The sequence below is a fragment of the Heteronotia binoei genome, chromosome 7 (genome assembly GCF_032191835.1).
Source record: "Heteronotia binoei isolate CCM8104 ecotype False Entrance Well chromosome 7, APGP_CSIRO_Hbin_v1, whole genome shotgun sequence".
Classification (NCBI taxonomy): Eukaryota; Metazoa; Chordata; class Lepidosauria; order Squamata; family Gekkonidae; genus Heteronotia; species Heteronotia binoei.
Window position 1 is genome coordinate 134,379,665 of NC_083229.1, and position 25,084 is coordinate 134,404,748.

Here is a 25,084-nt window from a genome sequence, read left to right on the forward strand (position 1 = left end):
AGTAATCTTGCTATGAACATATGAAGCTGCCTTCTACTGAATCAGACCCTCCTGGGTCCACCGAAGTCAATATTGTCTATTCAGACTGGCAGCGGCTCTCCAGGGTCTCAAGCTGAGATTTTTCACACCTATTTGAGTTGGAGATGCCAGGAATTGAACCTGGGACCTTCTGCTTACCAAGCAGATGCTCTATCACTGATCCACCCTCCCTCACCTATGCTTTCATTCCCTTACGGTAATAAAAGATTTTCTGTCTTGTCTCTGCTGGGACAGCACAGAAAATCAGTTAAGGCCTGGATCCTGGTGCAGCAGCCTCAGGAAAATGCTGCAGCTGACCTATGGTGACCCCAGCAATGGTCTGTCCAGGTGAATGAGAAGCAGAGGGGGCTCCCCCTGCTGCCTTCCCTCCCAGGACTGCTCTGGCCCCAAGGCTTAGACTGAGAGATGACTGGGAAGAACAGACTTGCAGGGAAGTGCAAGAGTTGTGTTACTCTTGCCTTTTCAAGGATTAAAACCAACCCAGATGCCTGCATTTTTGATACACAAATCTGTAGTTAGAACGTTCTGCACAAACTCCATCTTTAGCATGTGCCAAGAAGTCAGGGCACCTTCGTTTTCTAAGTGGGCTTAAAACCTTCTAAGGTGTCAAAGGAACCAAGTGCTATGCATTCAGGGTATGAAGAAGGGCAGGCACACAACTACACTTTGCAGCCCATAATCATTCCTCCATTTAACAAGTAATGTTGAGAAAATTCCTCCCATCTTCCAAGTCAAAATTAAGGATTTAAAAATACACCTTGCACCTTCTTGGGAGGGGGGGAGAGAACAGAGTGTACAGAACAGGCAGTGCCAGATATACTCAAAGCTGCAGAGCCGGCACACTCGCAACCGTCCAGTGGCCCCCATGTTGCTCAGCTCTGCTACTATCTATTGATGCCCCTCTGGAAGTCACAGAAGGGCCACTCTCCTGGAGCGGGTGCAGGAAGCTCCGCTGCCCCCTGAGCCAACGACCCTGCAGTGGGAGCCCAGGAGGCCCCTCGTGATGAGGAGGCAGCAGGTCCCTCTAAAGCTCCACCCACAGCCTGATGTGGCACAAGCTCAGCTGGCACAGCACCCCCCCCCCCCCCGCCAGTCACTGGGTTTTCCCCCCCAGACAGAAATCTGAACCTTTCCTCTTCACCCCGACAAGGCAAAATATGACCCTCACAAGCTGCTTTGTTTAGATCCCGCTAGGAAGCAAAGGAAAGGCATCACTGGGTCTTTTCCTAATCCAGAACTTATTTGCCACTTCATTAGCCACTTGTGCAGCGACAAAATACAACAAGAAAAGCTAATAGAGATTGAATGAACCAGCACAAGAATGCCAGCAGCTCTCTTTCCCTTTAGCTGATGCCATTTCTAATGAAACTGGGCTTCAAGCTGCTGAACATTGTGAAGCCTTCTTAGCCTCTCCCTTGGCTGGCCGGCCAGCCAGACACACAATAGAAAGCTCCTGGCATTGGAGCTGAAGAAGTATTCCACTAATGAGAAATAAACTGATCATACATGGGGGATCAGATTAGCGACAGATGTTACAAACGGACTCAAGAGTTGCCCGATGTCCCCATCTGTAGGGCCCTCTCGTTACAGGCAGAAAATGGCATTGGTCCAACCCCTCCACCACAGGCCCCCTCCTCACTTGGCAGGTCTCAGCCAAGGACGCAACAAGGGCATTGGTGGAGTGGAGGCAGTCTCAGCTGGGCCAGGAGCCCACAGGAAGCATCACCAGGCAAAGGGGAAATCCTCTGGGTGCTTTGTTTGCTAAGCAGGAGGAGACATACAGACACTCCCAATGGCCTGGTTTCTACTAGGGACAGTCCCTGTTCTCTGGTGCCTGGTTCTGGCAATCACTGTCCCCATGTGGGGACACTCATCTGCACCAGCGCATTAGATGGCTGCACCCTCCCTTCCACTGCTGCTGCCCTGGGACTACTCCTGAGCATGTCTGAGTTGCAGCAATGCAAAAATAAGTACAACCAGAACATCAGTGCATCCTTTAGATGATCTCACAATGGATGTATGAAATTGGTGAGCACTGATGTTTGCAAGTTACAGCAACCTGTTCCTCCAGTGGTGAAGAGTGAGCAAAACAAGGTGTGCACCATGAGAGACCACAGCCTATGACTCCAGGATAACACTTCACAGAGAGATGGAAGCTATTTGCAAACTGCTGCTGAGGTTGCAGTTGTATTACCGGGTCAGCAAGCAAGCTCCCCGCCCTACAAACAATGCCCACAAACCTCTGCTACAAATACAAGTTGATGGGGTGTGAACTGGCAGAGACTGACCAAGAGAGAGATCTTGGGGTCGTGGTAGATAACTCACTGAAAATGTCAAGACAGTGTGCGTTTGCAATAAAAAAGGCCAACACCATGCTGGGAATTATTGGGAAGTCAGTATCATAATGCCCCTGTATAAATCGATGGTGCGGTCTCATTTGGAGTACTGTGTGCAGTTCTGGTCGCCACACCTCAAAAAGGATATTATAGCATTGGAGAAAGTCCAGAAAAGGGCAACTAGAATGATTAAAGGGCTGGAACACTTTCCCTATGAAGAAAGGTTGAAACGCTTGGGGCTCTTTAGCTTGGAGAAACGTCGACTGTGGGGTGACATGACAGAGGTTTACAAGATAATGCATGGGATGGAGAAAGTAGAGAAAGAAGTACTTTTCTCCCTTTCTCACAATACAAGAACTCGTGGGCATTCGATGAAATTGCTGAGCAGACAGGTTAAAATGGATAAAAGGAAGTACTTCTTCACCCAAAGGGTGATTAACATGTGGAATTCACTGCCACAGGAGGTGGTGGCGGCCACAAGCATAGCCACCTTCAAGAAGGGGTTAGATAAAAATATGGAGCAGAGGTCCATCAGTGGCTATTAGCCACAGTGTGTATATGTGTGTGTGTGTATATATGTGTATGTATTAGCCACTGTGTGACACAGAGTGTTGGACTGGATGGGCCATTGGCCTGATCTAACATGGCTTCTCTTATGTTCTTATGCTGCAGTCTAGTTAAGTGGCAAAAACTTAAGAGACTCCAAAACAAGCCTCACAGACTTGTGAAGTATTAGGAGCAATGAATTACATTCCATTCTCCTGGTTTAGGAACCGTCATGTTCCTCCTCTTCTCCTGCCCCTTGCATGGCTGAACTCAGACTCTCCAAAAGGCACCCCATGGCGGTGATGGGAGTCCATCTCTGTGGCACCACAAGCAAGCCCAACGCTGCTGCTGGGACTACAGATGAAGCTGACCACTGGGGCCCCTTCGCTCCACTCCATCTGCTCTGGCCACATTCCCAGGCAGGACCCTCACAGCAGATGGCACCAAAAACCTCCTCTGTGCCAAGCAGATGCTGTGCCGCTGGACCACAACCCTTCTCTTCTACAGACGGACCATGAGGATCCTAATCAGGGTCCAGGTTTTACTTCCGTCCTCAAGAAGAACATCCATTGTTCCATGAACAACAGAAAAGACACCGTCAGACACAAAATCACCACCAGGTTTCTGAAGCTGAAAGGATGCAGATCAAACCAAGGGCAAAAGAGGCATGCAGCCATTTCAGTTTGTCCCATCAAAGTCCACAGGACTAGCAATTGATCTCAGTCTCATTTGGTTTGTGAACTACCTGCCGTAAATGGCCACTTAACCATTCCAGAGCAGTTCAAAAAAGAAAACTGACTCGGAAGGTACCAGTGCAACCCTTTCCACTGTCACTATCCTTCTGTATCTGAGTCACTGTGGCACAGCCAGGGCTTTTTTTGCAGCAGGCACTCCTTTGCATATGAGGCCACACACCCCTGATGTAGCCAATTATCCTGGAGCCTCCAGTAGGCCCTGTGCAAAGAGCCCTGTAAACTCATGAAGGATTGGCTACATCAGGGGTGTGTGGCTTAATATGCAAAGGAGTTCCTGCTGCAAAAAAAGCCCTGGGCATGGCTATGCACAATGCCTGGTTTAAACCATTCAGAGTAGTTGCAAAGTTCTCACTAATCTGATTAATTAGACAGGCCCTCTGCTTACATTTAAGAGCTGCTCTTGAGCTGCATGAAGCCCTTGCAGTCTCTCAGTGGAACCGTCTGTGTAAGGAAACCTTTTCCCCTCAAAGGCAGCCATCTCCCTAATTGCCTCTCCAGTCATGCAGGGCTGCTCCACTCTCTGTTCTCCTGGGGGATTTGGTGAGTCGATCTAATGGATCAGAGGGCTCCTGAGTTCCCAAACGATGCTCTTGTCTCAGATGGGCCTAAGGCCAGGCCAAAGCCTGGTTACCTGCTGTGCTGCAGAGTGCAATGTAGTGCAGGCTCCCCACTCAACCTGCACAGTCCCAGTCCCCCCATACTAGAGTCATTATGGACCAGTTTGGAAAGCTCTTCTCCCAGCACTGTTTTGGGGACTGGGACACTTTTCAAGAATGCCTCCTTGTGCCTAACTTCTCCAATCCATTTCTGGCTTTAATGAGCTCTCCTGCCTTCTTATATTGGCTCAGCAAAGTCCAGCCATTCCCCTCCCATCCCAGCCAAGTGCCAGAAAAGGAGTTGATGAGAGAGAGACCAGCTGCCTGCTCCGAGCTGCTTTCCCAGAGCTGGCCCACCTGCCCTCCTCCTCAAGGTAGCTTCATGCAACACAGACCCCACAACCTCCATAGGATGCTCATCAGCACCCACTGCAGCAGGTGGTGCAATGGCAAGCAGTGGGACTTGCTGCCAGGCCCATGGGATGCAACAGCGCTATCATTATGAGAGACTGAGGCCCAAGAACCGTGAGGCGCAAAACTGCCTTTGCTTAGATTCTGCACTCCAAACAACCACACCATGCTGATGCCATGCAAAGACTTCTTACGGACTCCAAAAACCACCAGGGCCCAAGTCCAGCATCTCAAGCTGAAGCCATTTCTGTCTGTACCATCTTCTTCCAGGTGGGGTGAGGCTCCCTACAAAAGCCCAGGAAGAAGCAGGTCCCCCCCCCCTCATGCTTCACCCTATGACTCTGCAGTGAGCAAGAACAAAGAGGGAGGTGAGTGAGGGCTGGAAGAGGTGGCGCCAGCAGCTCGCCTCCAGTGAGTCAGCACCCCTTTCCAAGTTCTTATGCAAGTGCCCCTCACTCCCAAGCACGGGGAGAGCAAATGACACTGATGGGCCTGACTGTGTTTGCAGGAGCCTCCTCTGCTTTCAGCTGCTGATTTATTATCCCTTGAGCAGGAAGCAGGCGACAGGCCTCGCATACATCGAGGACAACCTTTTGCATTTGTGAAAGGTTTTTTTAAAAAGTCTTGAATGCCGGAATACACAACCTTGTTGGAATCCCATCAGTTGCCTTCCAACGTAGGCCAGCAATATTTCCCCCATGCTGGACACGAGAGGAAGGGAGGCCCAGAGAAAGCCGCTTGCCTGAAGTGACCCTAATGTATTTCTGGCTGAAGTGCAAACTAGATATTATGTTTGTCACAGGCTGGGATCGGCACTGCAAGCCTCCCAGCACAGCAAATAGGTCCACCCCTGTGGCCATCTCAGCTGGGGAAACCAGCATGGGAGGGAAGGCTGAAGCCCCTGCATCTCCAGCACCGGGCTCCTTGGCTGAATAGGGCCCCAGCACCCTTGGGAATGCGAGTTCTCTGACATGGTGTCTGACTGTAAAAGCAACAGTCATGCCATGGCAGGATAACTCTCAGCTCAGGACTTTCCCACTCATCCTAAATTCAGTGGACACAGAAGGGCTAGACTTCACTTAGGGTTGCCCTGTTAGTCTCTACACCACACCACCACACCGCTACAGACAATCTCTCTCTCTCACACACACACACACGTGTGCACGTGCCAGCACAGAGGCAAAGGAATGGAAATATGCATTTGGAATAAGCACTTGGTTGTTCTTCCCTGTTCTGACACCCTGTGAGGATGAATCCCATGCTCAGTCCAGTCTGTTATCTGGTGAGACCTGCCAGAGTTGATTCCTTACCGTCAAGGAGAGGGCCATGCAGACAAAAGTGAACTTTTTGATATGTGTTGCTGTGACGGTGCTGCTGGTATTCACCATTTTATTGCTGGGGTTATTCTAGGGGGAGAAAAGAAACAACAGGCATCAGTATCTAGAAGACCACCAGTGAGAATCTACAGTAGAAAAAAAGGCAAAAAGAAAGTCTCCGAAAGGAACAGAGTGCACAGAGTGCTTAAGCGAACATTGATTTGGCTGCTTAACAATCCTCCCTCTATGCTGAGGAGTCTGGCGAGCAAAAATTCTACTTTGTGAGCTCCTGGCATTAAAGATTTGAGCAAGCAATTTGACTGCAGCATAAATTAGTTTGCTCTGGGGCCATCCTTCCTGAGCTAAGTGAGAGCTGGACGCTAAAAAACTGTGAGCTAGCTCACACTAATTCAGCTTAGAGGGAACACTGCAGCTGAATGCTACTGAGTTTGAAGCACAGAGGAGCTAAGGGGGAGGGACTGGCCAGGGTTTTGTTTCATGCAAATACTGACCCCAATGCAGTGAAGCAGCCCTGTCTGCCCAACCAGAGTTTACCCACTGCTGGGAGGTGAACTGGAAGGCACCCTATACCCTTGGAGCACCCCCTCTGCCATGGATTGCATTGCAGCAACAAGACACGTGTGGGGTTTGTCCCATCAGCTGTGTTACCGCAGGGCTCCATCTCTGCAGTCCTACACATGGTAATTCAGAGCCAGTGAATTTGTGGCTGCGCCAGTTATAACTAACTGGGTGCAGCTTGGAGAGAGAGAGAGGCCCCCACAAGGGAGAGGACATTTTTCCACATCAACAACTGGTGTACATCTTGGCTCTGAATTAATTAATCTGCTCTGTTTGTCTGATGTTTGCACTCTCAGCCCCTTAATGGGAGTTTAAACAAGGAAACCCAGTGGCTTAAAAGGCAATAAAATGCTACCGGAGGCGCTGAACACATGAGCAGCTTCTGCATTTCTGTCTTGCACAGCTGACAGAACTCGGGGCAGCAGCCCCTGACTCATTACCTCTCCAATTAGCAAAGGAAACAATCCACGGAAACCAAACCTCTGGACACCTGGTTCTGATGCACTCTAATGATTGGTACACAAGTTAAGTGCCCAATGTTCTGTCCTGCCCAGAGATGCCGCACAGGCTGTGTAAACACCGAAGCTCCCACTCCCCCCCTCCACCCAAATGTCACTATGGAAAAATAGCCGAGGGCCTTCCACACGCCAGCAGGGGAATCCTTTACAGACACTGTCAGTGTAGACTTAGGGATGGAGCTGGAGAAGAAAGAAGAAATGTTTTTTGTTGCAGCCAGATTACTGATACACTTTTCTCTGTGATTTGCACCCCCACCCCCCGCAGTGAAAATGGGAAGAGGATGGGAAGGGAGGCAAAAAGCAGGGAAAACTGGTCCGGCTCTAACAGAAGATGAGAAGTGCAAAAATCCACTTGCCAGACATGGGCTTTTCTGACTCTTCATGGATGCTTTGTTATGGCCCAGCACCCCTCTTTCGGTAATGTATGTGGGACACAACAGAGAAACTATCTTGGCCATTCATTTTGACTGGCTTTTTTAAGTATGTAAAAAGTAAAGAAGAAGACGAGTTTGTTTTTATACTCCACTTTTTCCTACCCTAAGGCATCTCTAAGTGGCTTCCAATCGCCTTCCCTTCCTTCCCCCACTGGGACAGAGAGACAACCGGGACTGGCCCTCCTTCGTGGGCTTCAGGTGGAGAAGGAAGGAAGGAAGGAGGGGGGAATCAAACCCAGTTCTATCAACTCTTAACCCCTACACCAAACTGGCCCTAGACATGCACGGGGGGTGAGGGGAACAAAATCCATGGCTTGAATGGAGATTTGCAGAGCAATGATTTGGAGTAACCTCCTCCTTCGTCCTTCAAGGCAGAGCCAGGCTGGCTTGAAGATTTCTTCCCCCTCCCATTCCAGGGCAGGGGCTTCTTAGTATAGGAACCCAGGAATCACAGGAAACTCAGCCAGGTTTTGAATTTGCACAGGGGAAGCAGCCATGCTGTAACAGGCTCTTGAAAGGGGCCACTCCTACTAAGTGTACCCAAAACACTCCATGACTTCCTGAAGCATTTTTTTTTGGGGGGGGGGTCTCATTTTGTGCATGGAGTCTCCACTGCTGTGGCAGCTCAGACTGATGCACTGCTTCTGGAAATATCTGTGTCCCATGATCTGATTCACCTCAGGCGGCTGTTCAGACTGCCTGTCCGGATCAAGCCCACCTTGCCAACAGCCACCACAAGTAAGACGCTTATCACGGGCACATTTTCCAGAAATGGAAAATGCCAAACTCTCTTTTATACTAGCTGCCACAAAGATTCACATGATCTCCCTCCTTTTTTTAACCCCCCCCCCCAAAAAACAACCTATAAATAAATCCGCAGGATTGTCGGGAAGCACATTTCAGAGGGAGGCATTTGAAAGAGAAGCCAAGGGTTCATTCTTATGGCAAGAGAAACAAGCTCACCTTATCAAAAGCAGGATAAACAGCTCGGATCTCTGTCAGCCAGCCATACGGCATGTGTCCCACTGGATAAGTAGCTGTCAGAATTGCCACTGCCTAAGGAAGAGGAAGAAAGAGAAAACGACAGGTCACCTCCTCGAGAAGCTCCCTAGACCTGACTGTCACCTGATATTCAGAGAACCCCCTCAGAGCTGCCTCCAGTGTTTTCAGTGGCCACAGTCAGCCACAACTGGAGCAAAACGAAGCTGGGTTTGCAAGGCAGGGTTTTTTTGATGGCCCACCTTCTTGGCCACTGGCTTCATTTGGCAGCTTTCCAACTCATCTCATGAGCATTCCTACTTTCTTTGTTTGGATGGCTACTGACAGACACTGCTGCTCAAACTGCAATGTGATGATATAACTGCATCTGTTAACAGAAGAGAGTTCCTCAGCTAAAAGGAGGGAAAGGCTGCCAGTCTAAAAGCCAAGGAGACAGCTTTAGCCTGGATAATCCAACAGCAAAGAGAGGACATCAAAAAGTAATTCTAAATTACAGCCTGGTTCAGGCAGAGGGGTGCACTTAAGAAACTCTGGGGATCTAGTTAGCTTTCCTGTACCAGATCATTTAACTCCTGGCCAGAGGCATACCTCAGTAATGCCACAGGTTCATTCTGGGTATAGTACTCTCTATACATATGTATAGAGTGAACTCACTATAAGCCAAGAAATATAATCTACCAAGAGATGTGGTTATAAGATATATGACAAAAGAAATGGTGGGGAAAATCTTGAATAAAAATTTTGAAAAAGACATTGATAGTGGGAGGCAGCAGAGTAAGAATCATGAAAGAATTGCCAAGACAAGTGATAAATGACAGAAAAGCATACAAAAAATTGACAGAAAAACTACGTGACAATGAAATGAGGTATAGATGGATAATACCTGAAGGTCTGAGCTTTGAGCTGCAAGGAAAAAGGATTACAATTACAAGCACACAGGAACTGCGTAGGTTTTATGAAGAACATAAATAATTTGCACCATGATGGATTACAAATTATTATCTTGGAATGTAAATGGACTAAATTCACCACAAAGAAGAAAGGCAACGTTTCATTGGATTAAAAAGCAAAATTGTAATATAGTTTGTTTACAAGAAGTGCATATCAAACAAAAGGATTACACATTTTTATGGAATAAACAACTGGGACTAGAATTTTATTCATTGGCTGAACAGAAGAAAAGGGAGTGACTTTCTATATTAAACAAGAATTGGAGCCGAAATTAGTGTTTAAAGATAAAGATGGAAGATTTGTAGCGGTAAAAATAATATTAAATGCAAAAAACCCCGTTGTTATTGGGACTGTATGCACGAAATGGATGCTTTTTAAAAAGACATTATACAACAATTTGATGAACTGACTTATGACCAAGTTTTGATAATGGGGGACTTTAATGGAACAATTAAGAACACACTGGATAGGTCTGGGGGTAAAAAAAAAATAATAAGGAAGGAAAATTGCCAAAGTCTTTTTTTGAATTGGTCAAACAAGAAAATTTGGAGGATATATGGAGGAAATTTAATCCTGAAGTGCGGGACTATACCTTTTTTTCAGCAAGACATAGAGTTTTTCTAGAATTGACATGTTGTGGTGCACTAAAGAATTAGGCCTTATAACAAAGAAAATAGAGATTTTACCTAAAATTGGGGCTGACCATAACCAAATAATGTGGATTACAAAAGTGTCTAAGAAGTTGAGAAGATGGGGATTGAATGAAGATTTACTACAGAATAAAGAAATAGTGACATCTCTAGAAAATGAAACTAAAGCTTTCTTCCAAATAAACAATAAAGAGGATATAGAATTTCAGACCGTCTGGGATGCTTATAAAGCAGTAATGAGAGGAATATTGATTACATTGAATAACAAAGATAAGAGGGCAAAAGAAAAACAGATGTTGGACATTCAAAATGAAATAAAGAAAAAAGAAGGGGAACTGAGAAAAAGGCCAGGGAAAAAGAAAGTTATAAGGGAGATTACAATATCACAAACACAAATGAGACATTTGTTAAATAAAGAACTGGAATGGAATCTGAAAAGAATGCAGCAGAAATCTTTCGAGGGAGCAAACAAACCCGGAAAATATTTGGCCTGGCAACTGAAGAAAAAGAGAGAAAGTAAAATTATTAATAAAATTGTGGTGGATGGAAGACAGGTGGTAGATCAAGAAGGAATAAAAAGAGAATTCTTTAAGTATTATGCCAAGTTATTTAAAGGTGTTAAAATAAGGAAAGAAAAGATGGATGAGTACTTACAAAAGATAAAAATAGCACCCTTAGCAGAAAATATGCAAAAAGTTTTGAACGATCCAATTGAAAAAATAGAAATTGAAGCAGCAATTAATGCAATGAAAAATGGAAAAGCACCTGGGCCAGATGGATATACAGCTATTTTTTTTAAAACCCTCAAAGAGGAGTTAATCCCGAAACTTCAGAAATTGATGAATATGATAAAAACAAAAGGGAAAATACCAAATACGTGGAAGGAAGCTGTTATTTCGTTGATTCCAAAGGAAGATAGAGATGTTACAAACGTAAAAAATTATAGACGAATTTCATTATTAAATAATGACTATAAAATATATACAAGAATCTTGGCAGAACAGTTTAAACAATATTTGATAGATTTTATAAAGGAAGCGGGGTTTCTTCCCAAAAGGCAAATAAGAGACAATATCAGAACTGTTGTAAATATTGTAGAATATTATGAATATTGTAGAATATTATTCTTTGTGGATGCAGACAAAGCATTTGATAATTTAAATTGGGATTTTATGTTTGCAGTAATGGAGAAAATGGAGCTGGGAGAAAGCTTTATAAGAATGATAAAAGCAATATATTCTGAACAACGTGCAAGGCTATGTATAAATGCTGATCTTACAGAAGACATGATAATTAGTAAAGGTACAAGACAAGGTTGTCCACTTTCCCCACTGTTGTTTATAATGACTCTTGAAATATTACTGATGCAAATTCAAGAAGATAAAGAAATAGAAGGATTACAAGTAAAAGGATTTACTTACAAATACAGAGCATTTGCAGATGATATAATGTTTATAAATGAAAACCCCATACAAGTCACACCTTTGTTGTTAGCCAAAATACAAGAATATGGGGAGTTGGCGGGACTTTGTATTAATAAAGAAAAATCAAAACTTCTATGTAAAAATATGCAAATAAATAAGCAACAAGAATTGCAGAGACTAACAGGCTGTGAAGTTACCTCCAAGGTATAATATTTGGGTGTGGAGATAACAATGAAGAATATTGATTTGGTCAAAAATAATTATGAGAAGCAATGGCGTAAAATGGATGAAGATATGTTAAAGTAGAATAAACTTAATTTGTCACTGTTGGGTAGAATAGCTGCAATTAAAATGAATATTCTACCAAGAATAATGTATTTGTTTCAAACTATTCCGATTGTGAAAGACAGTAAACAATTTAATAGATGGCAAAGAAAAATTTCAGAGTTTGTGTGGGCACGGAAGAAACCAAGAATTAAAATGAAAATTTTAACAGATGCAAAAGAGAGAGGCGGATTTCAGTTACCAGACTTAACATTATATCATGAAGCAGTTTGCTTAGTATGGATAAAAGAATGGATAATGTTGCTAAACAAAAAACTCTTAGCGTTGGAAGGTCATGGAAATAAATTTGGCTGGCATGCTTATATGTATTATGGGGGAAAAAGATAGACGGCTTTTTCTCTCACTGTTATATAAGAAACAGCTTGCTAAATACATGGATGAAATATAAGAAATATGGAGATGAGAGAAAACCGTTATGGATAGTGCCAGCAGAAGTGATAAAAATAACAGCTGAGACGGGTGAAGAAAAGCTGTTGTCATATAATCAACTATTAAAAATACAAAGTGGCAAAATAGAATTGAAAACTGCTGAAGAGCTGAATAATAAATATGATTGGTTTCAAATGCAACAAATAAAGAGCTTGGTGGAGAATGACATTAAAACAGAAGGAATAAGAAAAGAGCAAACAGAAATGGGAAAAGTTCTGCTTGGAGACAACGAAAGATTAATTTCAAAATTATATAAATAACTTTTAAAATGGTCTACGGAAGATGAAGTAGTGAAATCTCAAATGATTAAGTGGGCAATTAATGTAAATAAAGAAATACAGATGGAAACTTGGGAATATTTGTGGAAGAACTCTAGGAAGCTTTTGACGTGTTGTAGTATTAAAGAGAACTGTTTTAAAATGATGTATAGATGGTATATGACTCCTAAGAAATTGGCAAAGATGAATAATAAGATGCCAGACAGATGTTGGAAATGTAAAAAACATGAAGGTTCTTTCTACCATATGTGGTGGACTTGTGAAAGAGCAAAAAAGTATTGGCAGATGATTCAACAAGAAATTTCTAGGATCTTGGGATATGAATTTAAGAAAGTTGCAGAGACTTTTCTGTTGGAATTACAAATGGAAAAATTTCCAAAAGAAGATAGAACTATAATTTGGTACTTGCTTTCAGCTGCTAGGACATTATATGCGCAGTTGTGGGATCAAGAAAAAATACCAGAGAAATGGGATTGGATTTTAAAAGTTATGACATGGAGTGAAGTGGACAAATTAACAAGCATTTTAAGAGACTATGATTTAGAAGTTTTTAAGATGGAGTGGAAAAAGTTCAGAAGATATGTAGAAAAAGAGTGGAAAATAAAAGGACATTGGACAATTTTTGATAATGATTAAGTCTTAGAAAAAAGAATATGAATTTTTGTTTTTATTAGTTAAGGGTACCTTTAAACATTAGTACTTTAAGTAAATAACACCGGCGGGGGTCAAGTAACGGGGGAGGGGTGGGTAGAAAGTAATATATGGGATAGATAAAAGAAGTTATTAATGATGCAAGAAATATAATTTGTTACCATACGTTACCAAATAAAATTGTTTTAATCACCATTCTGGGAATAGTACTCAAGGAAATGCTATTAGAGAATCCTGCTTCCATTCTAAGATTGTTTATTAAAGCACTAGGAATAAGGCCTGTTGTGAAAATAAATACATCGGGCTCTAGAAAGGGGCTCTGACTGAGTGCCTTGGCCTTGGGCACTCAGCGTCAATTTGCTGTGGTGTCATAGCATGGCAATGGCCATGCAGACACTGAAGCTCAGAGTTCCTTTTGTATGCAATGCGTTGATGTTTCCTTTTCTCGTCATATTCAGCCTTGCAGCTTTTAGCATCAGCATGCACTTGTGACATGATCTGTCTTTTTTGGCCTGGCATGAGCCCCATGGTTCAGAGTGTTAAGCTTCAGTACTGCAGTCCAAGCTCTGCTCACAACCTGAGTTCAATCCCAGTGGAAGCTGGGTTCAGGTAGCTGGCTCAAGGTTGACTCAGCTTTCCATTCTCCCAAGGTCAGTAAAATGAGGACCCAGCTTGTTAGGGGTAAAGTGAAGACAACTGGGGAAGGCAATGGCAAACCACCCTGTAAAAAGTCTGCCAAGAAAATGTCATGATGTGACATCACCCCATGGGTTGGTAATGACTTGGTGCTTGCACCTTTACCTTTTTTATGGTTGTGTTATGGTATACCATAGAGTATGCACCTCAAGGTGGCTGTTTTCTCCAGTGGAACTGATTGGACTTCAGCTTTCCATCTCCTCCCCCTGCCCTGCAGCCTCTACCTAGAAAAAGTACAGTCTTTCTCCACACCAAAGCAGGAGGGATGCAACTTCAGTAGGGCATAAGGTTTTGCCCAGAATCTATCACAAGACTTCTTGAGTGGATGCAAAAGAAGCTTTAAAGAAGAATCAGATAATAAACACTTGTAGTATGTGTACACAAGACTACTTGTCTTGCCAGACTGACAATACACAAAACTTACAGCCCAGATATAGGTTAAAGGAAGTCTGAATTAATTCCCAGACCATGGTGTTGCTTCTCTCCATGGTCACATTCCAGCCTGACATTTTCAGTTGGTACCTGTCTTCCATTCCCAGGGAGATGAGATTAGGCCCTTGTTTCCCACTGTAAACTATACTCATTTATGGCCTTATATGTTCCCAATTCTAGTCCACAGAGTTCCATTAGTAAATATTGACATTATAATATGGGAGGGAAGGGTACTGCAGTCATGAATACAAGTACATAAATGCATATATACATGGAACAATATAATAGTGGATGTATGAATATGCTTGAGACAGTTAGCCATTCACCAGCAATGACACTAATATTAGGAAAATCAATAAGCTGTCACTGAACCACAAAATTAAAACCAATCCTTGTCAGGCACTTGTACCTGGCCATAGTGTCACAGAGCAAAGCAGCCATTTTCTCCTGGACAGCTGATCTCTGCCATCTGGAGAGCAGTTGTGATTCTGAGGCCACCCCCTGCCTTTTATTGACAGAACCAAGCTTGGTTGCCTAGCAACAGCCACTGCCTAGCAGCTTCCAAAGTGGCCAGTTCTTCTCTGTCCTGGGGCTGGAAGGTGGGGTTGCTCTTTGAGTGACATGTGTCTCAGCCAAAGGGAGGGTAGGTTAGGTCAATGTGACCTCCTCAACCAATGGAATGCAATAGAACTTGTGTGGTGATTGACAAGCCAATGGCTGATACAGTGAGTTGTCCCCCGTATGTCTGAGCTTTTATATAAATAAAGGATGATTATCTGTGTTATTATTAACACAGATAACATAGTCAAAGCATTATACCATCCATCCATCATTGTTACATAGATAATTAAAAGAGAGAAATTATATGAGTCCCAAAGAGTTTCTTATCCCAAAAGGAAGAAGGTCAAAGGAAGGAGCTCCTTTTGAGAAGAAGCTCTCAATCAATACAACTTCTCCTATTTATAGGATTTTAAAATCATCCTCTAACAAAAGCCAACTGTCCCACTTGATAAAGGCACCACACATTCTTGGTGAACTCATTAACTTATAACTTCAAATACCATCCGAGGTTATCTCTACTTAAAATAACTTTCTAGAATATATAAAGAATGTTAGTTCATTTTTACTACCTTTTATCTTAACAAAGTTTGTTTTAAAATAATGATTGCAAGATTCTCACACGTGTGGATCTGTTCTGGCCCTCAACCAAAACCCCCATCCTTGAATCATATCTTCACTTCTGTGAAGTTGGACAATCCTGCAGTTCTTAGATATTTCTGGGCTGTGTCTCAGCAAATTGGATCTACAGATAATGCGTTAGACAGCTTCTAATCTTCACAAGACCATATAATTGCTGCCACTCTGTCTTCTTACTGCCCTTCAAGGCTATTCTATTCTGCATCAAGGCTATTCTATTCTGCAGGCTTCCCTGAGAGCCTGAGTTTGTTCTGTTTATGGGTGCTGTAACATCCAGGGCTGGCTCACTCACTAGGCAAACTAGGCGGTTGCCTAGGGCACCAGGAGGTGCCCCCCTGCCCATGGCAAATGTCTAGTTTGTCAGCCTCCCTCTTCCCCCCCCCACACTGCCCTCCTCCCTCCCTCTGCAGCGTTGCAAGCCAGAGCTGCGTTCCGTCGCCGCCACCCCCCCCAGCTGAGCCCAGGCTGGTCCTTACGAGCTTCAATGTGGCTGGCGCAGCTTCTAATCCTTTTCTGTGCACGTACACTTCTTCAGATATCTGATGAACTGTGCCTGCACACAAAAGCTTATACTTCGAATGAAACTTTGTTGGTCTCAAAGGTGCCCCTGGACTCCAGCTTTGTCCTGCTGCTTCAGACCAACACGGCTGCCCACCTGGATCTAGATTGCTTTACAGTCTCTCTCCACTTTCTTTCTTTTTTTTTTGACATCTTAGAGATACGGCTTCCACACCAAAATGTCAGTTTCCTGTTCAAATAATCCAATGACCCGATAGCGACTCTAGGACAACAGAAATCGCAATATTTCCACCCTCGAATTCCACCTTTGTATTGAAGCGACTGCAGCCAAACATTTTTCCACAGCCAGTGTTATACCAAACCCAATATCAGTTAGAAAAAAAAGCCAAGGAAGCAGAAGAAGTCCTGGAAGCCATCACTGGCTGAAGTCAGACATTTCTCAAAGGCAGATCCAGGTGGGCAGCCGTGTTGGTCTGAAGAAGCAGAACAAAATAGGAGTCAAGTTGCACCTTTAAGACCAACTTAGTTTTATTCAGAGTGTAAGCTTTCATGTGCTCTAAGCACACTTCATCAAACGAGGAATCCAGTACAGTGAGCAGAGCCACACATAGCTACCCCAGAGCCACACACAGCTACCGGATTCCTCGTCTGATGAAGTGTGCTTAGAGCAGGAACTGCTACTGCCTAATCCTGCTGCTGCTTGTGCTCCTCTAGTCCTGCTGAGGCGTGGCCAGTTCCCGAAAGGGACCCAAGCAGGCAGAAGGAAACCCCTGGCCCAGGCCAGGCTCACAGTGGCCTAGCCTGTCTTGATGAAAGATCCCTAACAGAGCAATCCTTATCAGGTCTACTCAGAAGTAAATCCCCCCAAGCTCATTAGGGTTTACTCCTAGGTAACTGTGCAGGGGACTAAAGCTTAACACTGACCCAAATGACACACACCCCTTGGAGCCCGTGGACTTTGGTGTAAGCATCTCAACAAGAAAATCCAGGAACTGAGTCCCACGTGCAAGTGAGCTGTTTCTCCTTCTCTCCTCTCCTCTTCCTGCCCCCATCAAGGTTTACGGGCTGCACCATGTGCAGAAATCTGCCCTGCGCTTGGCTGCCTGGATTGTTGGCTCTGCCAGTGCTTTCCTTCCAGCCCTCTGCTTTCAGGAACGGAAGCAGAAAGAACAAATGAACAATGGGGCACTAATGAAGTCAGCTATCAGCTGATAGCAGGAGAGGCATTTGCTTTCAAGTGACTTGCACTTAGCAACACAAACCATGCTCAAACGATGTACTTAAATATTAATTACACAAAACGTTATGGGTAGAAAGAGCAAACTGTGCAATTTCCAGATGGACGAACTCCGAGATTCATCTACATCACAGAGTTCTAATGATGCAGTAAAGGATGAGCAGTAATGACAGGGCTGTAGCCAGCAGAGGGGCACAAGGAGCGGTGCACCCTATAAAATCTGCAACACCCACCCACCCATTCTGCAGCTTCTATAGCAGGCAGTGCCCCTGTGCCCTGAGTAACGACACACAGAAACCGCCAGATCAATACTAGCATCTATTGCTCAGGGACACTGTAATTGTGTAAACTTTGGTATTGGAGGAAACATTCTGAGAATCTTAACTTTCGTTTGAATGGATAAAAGTACCTAGTCCTTAAGAGCTGCAAAGATAGGCTGAGAAAAGTATGTGGGAAACAGATGGGGAAACCTCAGTCTCCTTCACGTGCATTCCCTGAATTCTTGGAACTGCTTCAGTGTGGTGTGCTCTAAATGTGCAGCTATGCATGCATGAACTGCATGACTGTATGGAAATGAGCAACCATGTGGGTCTTACCTGCAAAACTGACACCTTCGGCAATGAGCCAGTTCTATGGAAATGACTCCTCCTGTCAGCCCCAGCCCCCCAGAGGACAGGGAAACACACCGTGCTGTAACAGTTCCAGTGCTGCCGGGTGTGCATGTGAGGACGGGTCATCCGATTCATCATGCAGGCTGTGGAACCCAGGAAGACTCCAAGAAATCATGGCTTGGGGAAGGGGGCAGTATTGCTTTCAGGCCTGTAGCTAATGGGGGGGGAGGCGCAGCTTGCTTCCCCCCCCTTTTTTTGTCATGGCTGAGCCAGCAAAATGTCATCAGTGTCAGCTGGAGCCAGATGTCGGGTGCAAGTCCCTGACCATGGTTGCGTTGTGGCTTTGTGAGTCAGAAACAACCAAGCGATTTTCTTGTTGGTATTGTATTGTTATTGCTACTGAATGGTCAGTTACTCAGAGTATATACAGTGGCGGTCTGGGTCTAAAAATATTGGTTGCCAGGGGGACCCAACCACAACTCTAAGGCTATCATTTAATTTTTATAAGAAATAAATAAAATTTTCAAAAATACAGAAGTGGAAAAAATGTACAATTAAAACATTTCCGAAATAAATATATGTATATTTTAATAATTACAGTGTACATATATTGTACCTATTACTAGCAGTATACAGTAGATACTAAATGTAAATACAGATTGCATTTTCTCCAGGGAAGCTGGAATCTCGAGATCAGTTGGAAAAGGAGGAGATCCCCAGGCCCCACCTGGAGGCTGGCAACCCTAAATGCAACATAAATTTTAGTGGCATTACAGGAGTAATATCGGGACATCTATTATATTTTCAAGCTACTAAAAGGTTATTAACATTTTTAACATATTGTCTAAAGTTTAAAGGGAGCCGCTTCATCAGGGGCCCACATCTCATTGGGCAAGCAGACACCCTGGCCAGCCCCCCACATATATTCATATAATCATTCATATCCATTTATATATTCACATATATTCTTGCATTCATATCTCATATACTCATGTATTCATATCTATATTTCCACTTGTATGGTTTTATATGGTTTTGTATGTAACTATCCACGTATATTGATGACTGTATTAATCTTTGCCTTTTAATAACAGCATTGATTAACACACACACACAGATAGTCCCCTGTACAAGCATCAGTCGTTTCCGACTCTGGGGTGCGGCCGCTTTCATGACGTTTTCATGGCAGACTTGTGATGGGCTAAGAGTTCCCCCACAGGCTTTGGCTGGAGCTTCAACCCTCCTTTGGAAGCCTGAGACTGTCTCCGCAGGGAGGTGGCTTTTCCTGAGCCTGACCTCTGGCTGACCTCGCCTAGGACTGCACAGCTCAGCAGGCAGCAGGGGCTCCCCTAGACCTCAGGCGGAGCTCCTGCCTGCCTTCCAGCCCCCACAGCTTTCTTTTTTTAAAAAATACCAAAAAATGCCAGTGTCTGAAATGGTGATCTTTGGCACAATGTCTGGCTCATGGAAAAGCAGCTGTTAGGTGGACTTGGATAACTTCTGCCCCAAAGGACAGTGAACCACAGATAGAGCTCTGCTCATAGAACAGCACTTTCCTTTATTCATTTAGAACATTTTCTAGCCTGTTTTCCTCCAGAAGAGGATTTGGGGTGGTTTGCAAGATTAGTCCCCTGGGCAAGCACCAAGTCATTAGTGGCCCATGGGTCATATAATACAGAACACAAAACAAGTCTACAAAATATGAAGCAAAACCGGATGTTCAATTATACACCAAAATACAAAAAACTAAATTATGTTCAAACCCTCGAAATGGTTAGCCCTGCATTCAAAAAGCCTGTCTCAATAATTTGGTCTTGCAGTACTTCTGAAACATCAACAAAGGGAAGGCCTGCCCTGCCCTCCCTGCCCTGCATAGCCCAGGCCAGCCCGCTCTCCTCAACTCTCAGAAGCTGAGCAGGCAAGCACCTGGATGCGAGACCTCCTTGGAATACCAGCAGTCGGGAGGCAGAGGCAGGCTTTATTCAGCCACCTCTATGAATATTCTCCAGCTCCTCCAGCAGGGGTCAGTCTCACCTGAGGTCGTTATGACTTTTAGGTGCACACACAGACACACACATGCACATAAAAATACAAAAAAGGAGGGGGAAGGTCCTTCCTGATATACCAAGATGGGGGCTACCACTGAAATAACTCCCATCACCTGCCTGTGAGATGGCACCAAAGAATGCCCAAAGAGAGATGGTCCTGTAGGCAGGGGGTCATAGGCCTTCTCCCCCCACCCAACACTTGGCAGGTTTCCCTGCCCTGGCATGACGCCCTGGCAGTCCAGAATTCAGAAAAAACATAGCCTGTCATTTAAGATTTTATATTTCAATTAATTTATTGTGCTGTTTTTAACTAGTATATTGTTTTAATGTTTGTTGCACATCGCCCTGAGCTGAGAGAGGGTCATTCATTAAGTTGAATAAACAACGATGATGAAGCCTAATTGCATAATGTCACCCTTCTGCCTCTTCCTTCCGCTGGTGCCCAGAAAACAGTGCTGGGCATGATGCAAGCCAGCTTTGAGTCCCCCCTCCAACAGGGAGGAGTGTGGCCTCTGTGGAATTTCTAGTGTGGCCTTTAGTCAGGACAGAAATTGCTATAGATACAGGAATGGGCAGGAGTGAAGCTTGGATTCTGAGACTATTTCATGCAGAATTTTTCATCCCCTGAGAAAACCCGAGATCTTCAGCACCTTAGCAATATTTCTAAAGAAAAGAGAGGGGATACAAGCAGTTGCCTTATGGAAGTTTGGGTGCCCTGCTTTTCCACACATGTTGTGCATTTCAAAAAGACTCCTCCTACCTCCGTGGCTGCTGAGCTGCCGCCCAGATCCCGGGACACAAAGAGGTTGACGATCGGCCGGCTGATTCTCTGCGTGGCCAAAATTAACGCCAGAGGCCACCAGAAGCTCAACATCTTTCTTATTGTAGCGTCTCCCTGAAGGGCAGAATGGAGAGAGTGGCTGTGAATCACAGTCTCAGAACAGAGCTCACCCCCTGCTAAAATTGAAGGAAAGATTTTTCACTTCAGCAAGAAAAAAGAACACACATGCACAAACCCCACACACAAAACAATGACAAAAGGAAGCAAAAAACTCTGAACAATATGACAATTTGGGGATAACTGTTGCACAGAAGAAACTCATTTGCATATTAGGCCACACCCCTGACGCCAAGCTAGCCGGAACTGCATTCCTGCTCAAAAAAAGCCCTGAGATTGTGGTTCTAGCCAGGGGACTGCTTCTGCCCATATGAGCCCTGTAGGACCCTATGACTGGGGGCCTAGCATCTTCTGGGGGTCCCTGGCCCCAGGGAGGTCTGATTTGCCTCCACAAGGGCCTGGGCCTTTTCAGTGGAAGGAGCTTCCATCAGAGGTCAGGGCCCTGCAGGACCTACTGCAGCTCTCTTCCACCAGGCCTTCAGGCGTCTCCTTGCGATTAGGCCTCCCCTGAGCCACAGCTGAACAACTGTATTTTTCTGTCAATGGCTGCTGAATTTCTGGATGTTTTAATGTGGAATGTGAATGTTGTGTTTTTATTGTTGTACGTACATAGATGATGGCACCTGCCCTGAGCCTGTAATGGGAAAGGAGGGATATAAATCCAATAAAATAAAATAAATAGCCTCCAACCAAAGGTATTATCAGCAGCTATGCTGGTGCTGCAAGGCATTCATGCAACCACCGGTAGGTCTTCTGATGCGCTTCTCTGCAAGGGATACAATAATGCCCTGGGCTTGGACACTCCTTAAACGGCCATGCTCAGCAGAGACAGAAACCAGGGGGAGGGGAATTGCCAGGTCCGGTTCTGCTGCAACTCTCTTTACTTCCTTTATACCCCCACATTCCTCTCCTGTGGCAACCCAGAGTGGCTCACAATATCCCCCACCCCCTTTATCTTCACTCAACAAAGTTCCCCAGCAAGCTCCCAGGGCAGAGGGGAAATCCCAGCCTGGACTTCCCAGGCCCGGGCAGAACAGTGGAAGGAGAGGCAGGGACAGTAAAAGGACATTTTGTGTACAGAATTTGGCCATCCTAATAGTCACTATACAACAAACCATTAAAATACACAACGAAACTAAGGAAAATAGATTATGCTGAAATTAGTGGGTCTTACTGCCAAATAATGGGTACAGGATTGTAATGTTAGTCCATTCTTTAAATAGAAAAGAATCTGGATCATTTATCAATTTAATAATAACAATCCATTGCAGTCCCTTCCCTGGTGGCCTGGGGTTTAAAAAGTGCGCTTCTCTTGCTGCAGGGACACACCTGTCGGACTATCATTTCCCGTCTGAATCGAAGGTCCTTCTTTTGAGTTACCTTCACATACTGCTCTAGATAAAGACTTGGAACTTATTTGGGGCTTGATCATTACTACTCATATTTGCATTGCTGCAAATACCCACCATCACTTATATATTGGTTTAAAATGAACATGGGATTTCACATTAAAGACAAAATGAATATAATAGAGCAAGACCTACTAGGCAAAGGAGTTCCTGTTACAAAAAGCCCTGCATATAGTTAGATCCATGAATGCATCAAGACCTACCCCCATCTCGGGCCCGCTGCTGTCGGGAATGATCTCATGGATGTTCCTGTAGTAGCCCAGGCATAAGGTGGTGCATCGGACTAGGGCTCCCATGTACAAGGACAAGATAGGAATAAGGAGAGGCTCTTTGCACTCCAAGTGACTGTGCAGCAAAATGGCTACGAAAACAACCTGTGGAGAGGAAAGAAAGGGGAAAGAAAACTAAACCACTGAGGACACAATCAGGGTACTCAAGATACACTTTAGAAGGTAATTCAGAGCATAATGTACACTTCCATGGCTATTCAGAGGTGCTGGCTGCTTAGTCATTAAGAGCAGACCACCAACTCTTTTGCTCCAGCCTGCTGCTTTCTCAGGAGACGGAAGGCAGTAACAAGCTTCAGGCTGCCTGACCCACATGTCTGGGCTGGGGAGGAAATTCCCTCGATCCTGGACATCGATGCCTGAATATTCATGCTGTCCAGCTTAGGGAAACACCTTGGAGGTCAGTGTTGGGGAGCTTTCCAAACTCTAGTATAACTGCCCACCCCCTTCTCAAGTTCTATCGAGGAGAAAAAAGATGTTCTCAGGACTTTTGGCTAACAGAGCTTGCGGATTGTATTAGAATGATCGTTCTGATGTGAGCCTTTTCAAGTGGCCAAGTCTCACCAACAAGCTGACAACAAGATAGATTCAGGTGGGCAGCAGAACAAAGCTCAAGTCCAGGGGGACCCTGAAGACCAACCACAGTTTATTCCGGGTAGAAGCACACACAAGTCGATACCTTGAATAAACTTTCTTGGTCTTCAAGGTGCCCCCGGACTCAAAGAACAGATACAAAGTTCTTCTTTTATAGGATAAGACCAAACAAAGGGATCAGATTTTTCAACAAGAATCAATCAATTCTGTAATTCACTCTAGCCTCTGTTTAGAGTACACCCTACATTCCTAAGAGAGACATAAAGAAAATAAACCTTCTACACTTTTCCCTGACAGATAAGGGAGGGAGAGACCCTTGACTGAGCTCTGGTTCTGGAGATCAGGAGGTCAAAGAAGGGCAGAAACATCCTAAAATACAGCAAATCAATCCAAAAGATAACAGATCAACCTCACTAATCAAAGTTAACACCAGGTTCTTAAATCTTTGCTAAATTCTTACTAAGTAAACTTGAGGTCTGTTCTTTGCTCTTAAAACGCAAGATGCAACATTAAGATCCCTAATGATTATGCTCAGCATTCATGCTCAGCTCCTTTAAATGTGAACAGTCCATCCAGTTTAAAACTGTTAAAAGCTGATGAAGGAAATGTAAAACAGTTCACTCTTGACATCTTTGATGCCTCAGTTTTTAAACTACTATTTATTGCTTTATTATGTATTCGTGTGTTGTTATATTGACTAACATTTCATAAACATTATTTTTCCTGCAGAACTGGTCAGCCCTCCCCTCTCCCCCTGGAGCAGGTGTCTTGTTCTGTTTGTCCCCCGCCCTACTGAGAGGCAAGGGACCCCCTCGAGTGCTCTCAGAGGGACCTGCAGAACCACAGCACCAGGATGCAGCTAGTACACTTCCAGGTTAATCCCAAATAGAGTTACACCCTTCTAAGTCCACTGAATGGGTTTAAAATGGTATAACTCTGCTTAGGATTCCACTATCAAAAATCCGTAATATAATAATTATTTAATGACAATTTCTGGAAGAGTCCCATGGCGCAGAGTGGTAAAGATGCAGTACTGCAGTCCTAAGCTCTGCTCATAACCTGAGTTCGATCCCAGGTGGAAGCTGGGTTTTCAGGTAGCCAGCTCGAGGTTGACTCAGCCTTCCGTCCTTCTGAGGTCAGTAAAATGAGTACTCAGCTTGCTGGGGGGAACGTGTAGATGGCTGGGGAAGGCAATGGCAAACCACCCCATAAAAAGTCTGCCGTGAAAACACTGTGAAAGCAACGTCATCCCAGAGTCGCAAATGACTGGTGCTTGCACAGGGGACCCTTCCTTTCCTTTTCCAATGACAATTTCTAAGTGCTGATGTTGGCCATGCATAAATTTTCGCCCCATTATAGACAAATGTGTTTGTGCAATGCACCAAGTTGCAGCCAACGTAAGGTGATCCCACCAAGGTGCTTTCCAGGCAAGTGAGAAGCAGAGGTGTTTTGTCCCTGCCTTCCTCTGCACAGTCTTTCTTGGAGGTCTCCCATTCAACTACTGATTTTGCTTAGAATCCAAGATCTGATGAGACTGGCTTGTACCATGACTGCCTTCCCTCTCAGCTACGGACAGATGCTGCATCAAAAGCTGTTCTGTAAACATTACATGTTCCAAGTACAAGTATGGAGTACATTTAGCTAGGTCTAATCTGCAATAGAAATACTGGACTGACTTCTTACCTGAGCAATGACATCTGAGATGGACGCACATCCCACTAGGAAACTGTACTTGTGTTTCAGAAGAATGCCTGCATGGGTCCAAGCCTGAACAGGACAGAGCAATGAAATCAGTAAGGCTGACCAGAATGGGTGACTGTTGAGCTTGCCACCAAGAATAGTGGAACGGCCCAGGGCTGTGTGAACTGCCTGCCCTGCATGCATGAAGCTACCCTGCAG

General features: G+C 44.6%; 1 protein-coding gene across 1 annotated transcript in view; it reads right to left on the reverse strand.

Annotated features, from left to right (window-relative positions):
- ANKH (ANKH inorganic pyrophosphate transport regulator) overlaps window positions 1–25,084 on the reverse strand; it is a 147,076-nt gene that overhangs the window by 17,917 nt on the left and 104,075 nt on the right. The window contains exons 4-8 of the mRNA XM_060244314.1: window positions 24,869–24,952; window positions 22,508–22,678; window positions 20,758–20,892; window positions 8,494–8,586; window positions 5,994–6,089 (exon numbers count right to left, since the gene is read on the reverse strand). Coding sequence (XP_060100297.1) covers window positions 5,994–6,089; window positions 8,494–8,586; window positions 20,758–20,892; window positions 22,508–22,678; window positions 24,869–24,952 — 579 coding nt within the window. The remainder of the gene's footprint in view (window positions 1–5,993; window positions 6,090–8,493; window positions 8,587–20,757; window positions 20,893–22,507; window positions 22,679–24,868; window positions 24,953–25,084) is intronic.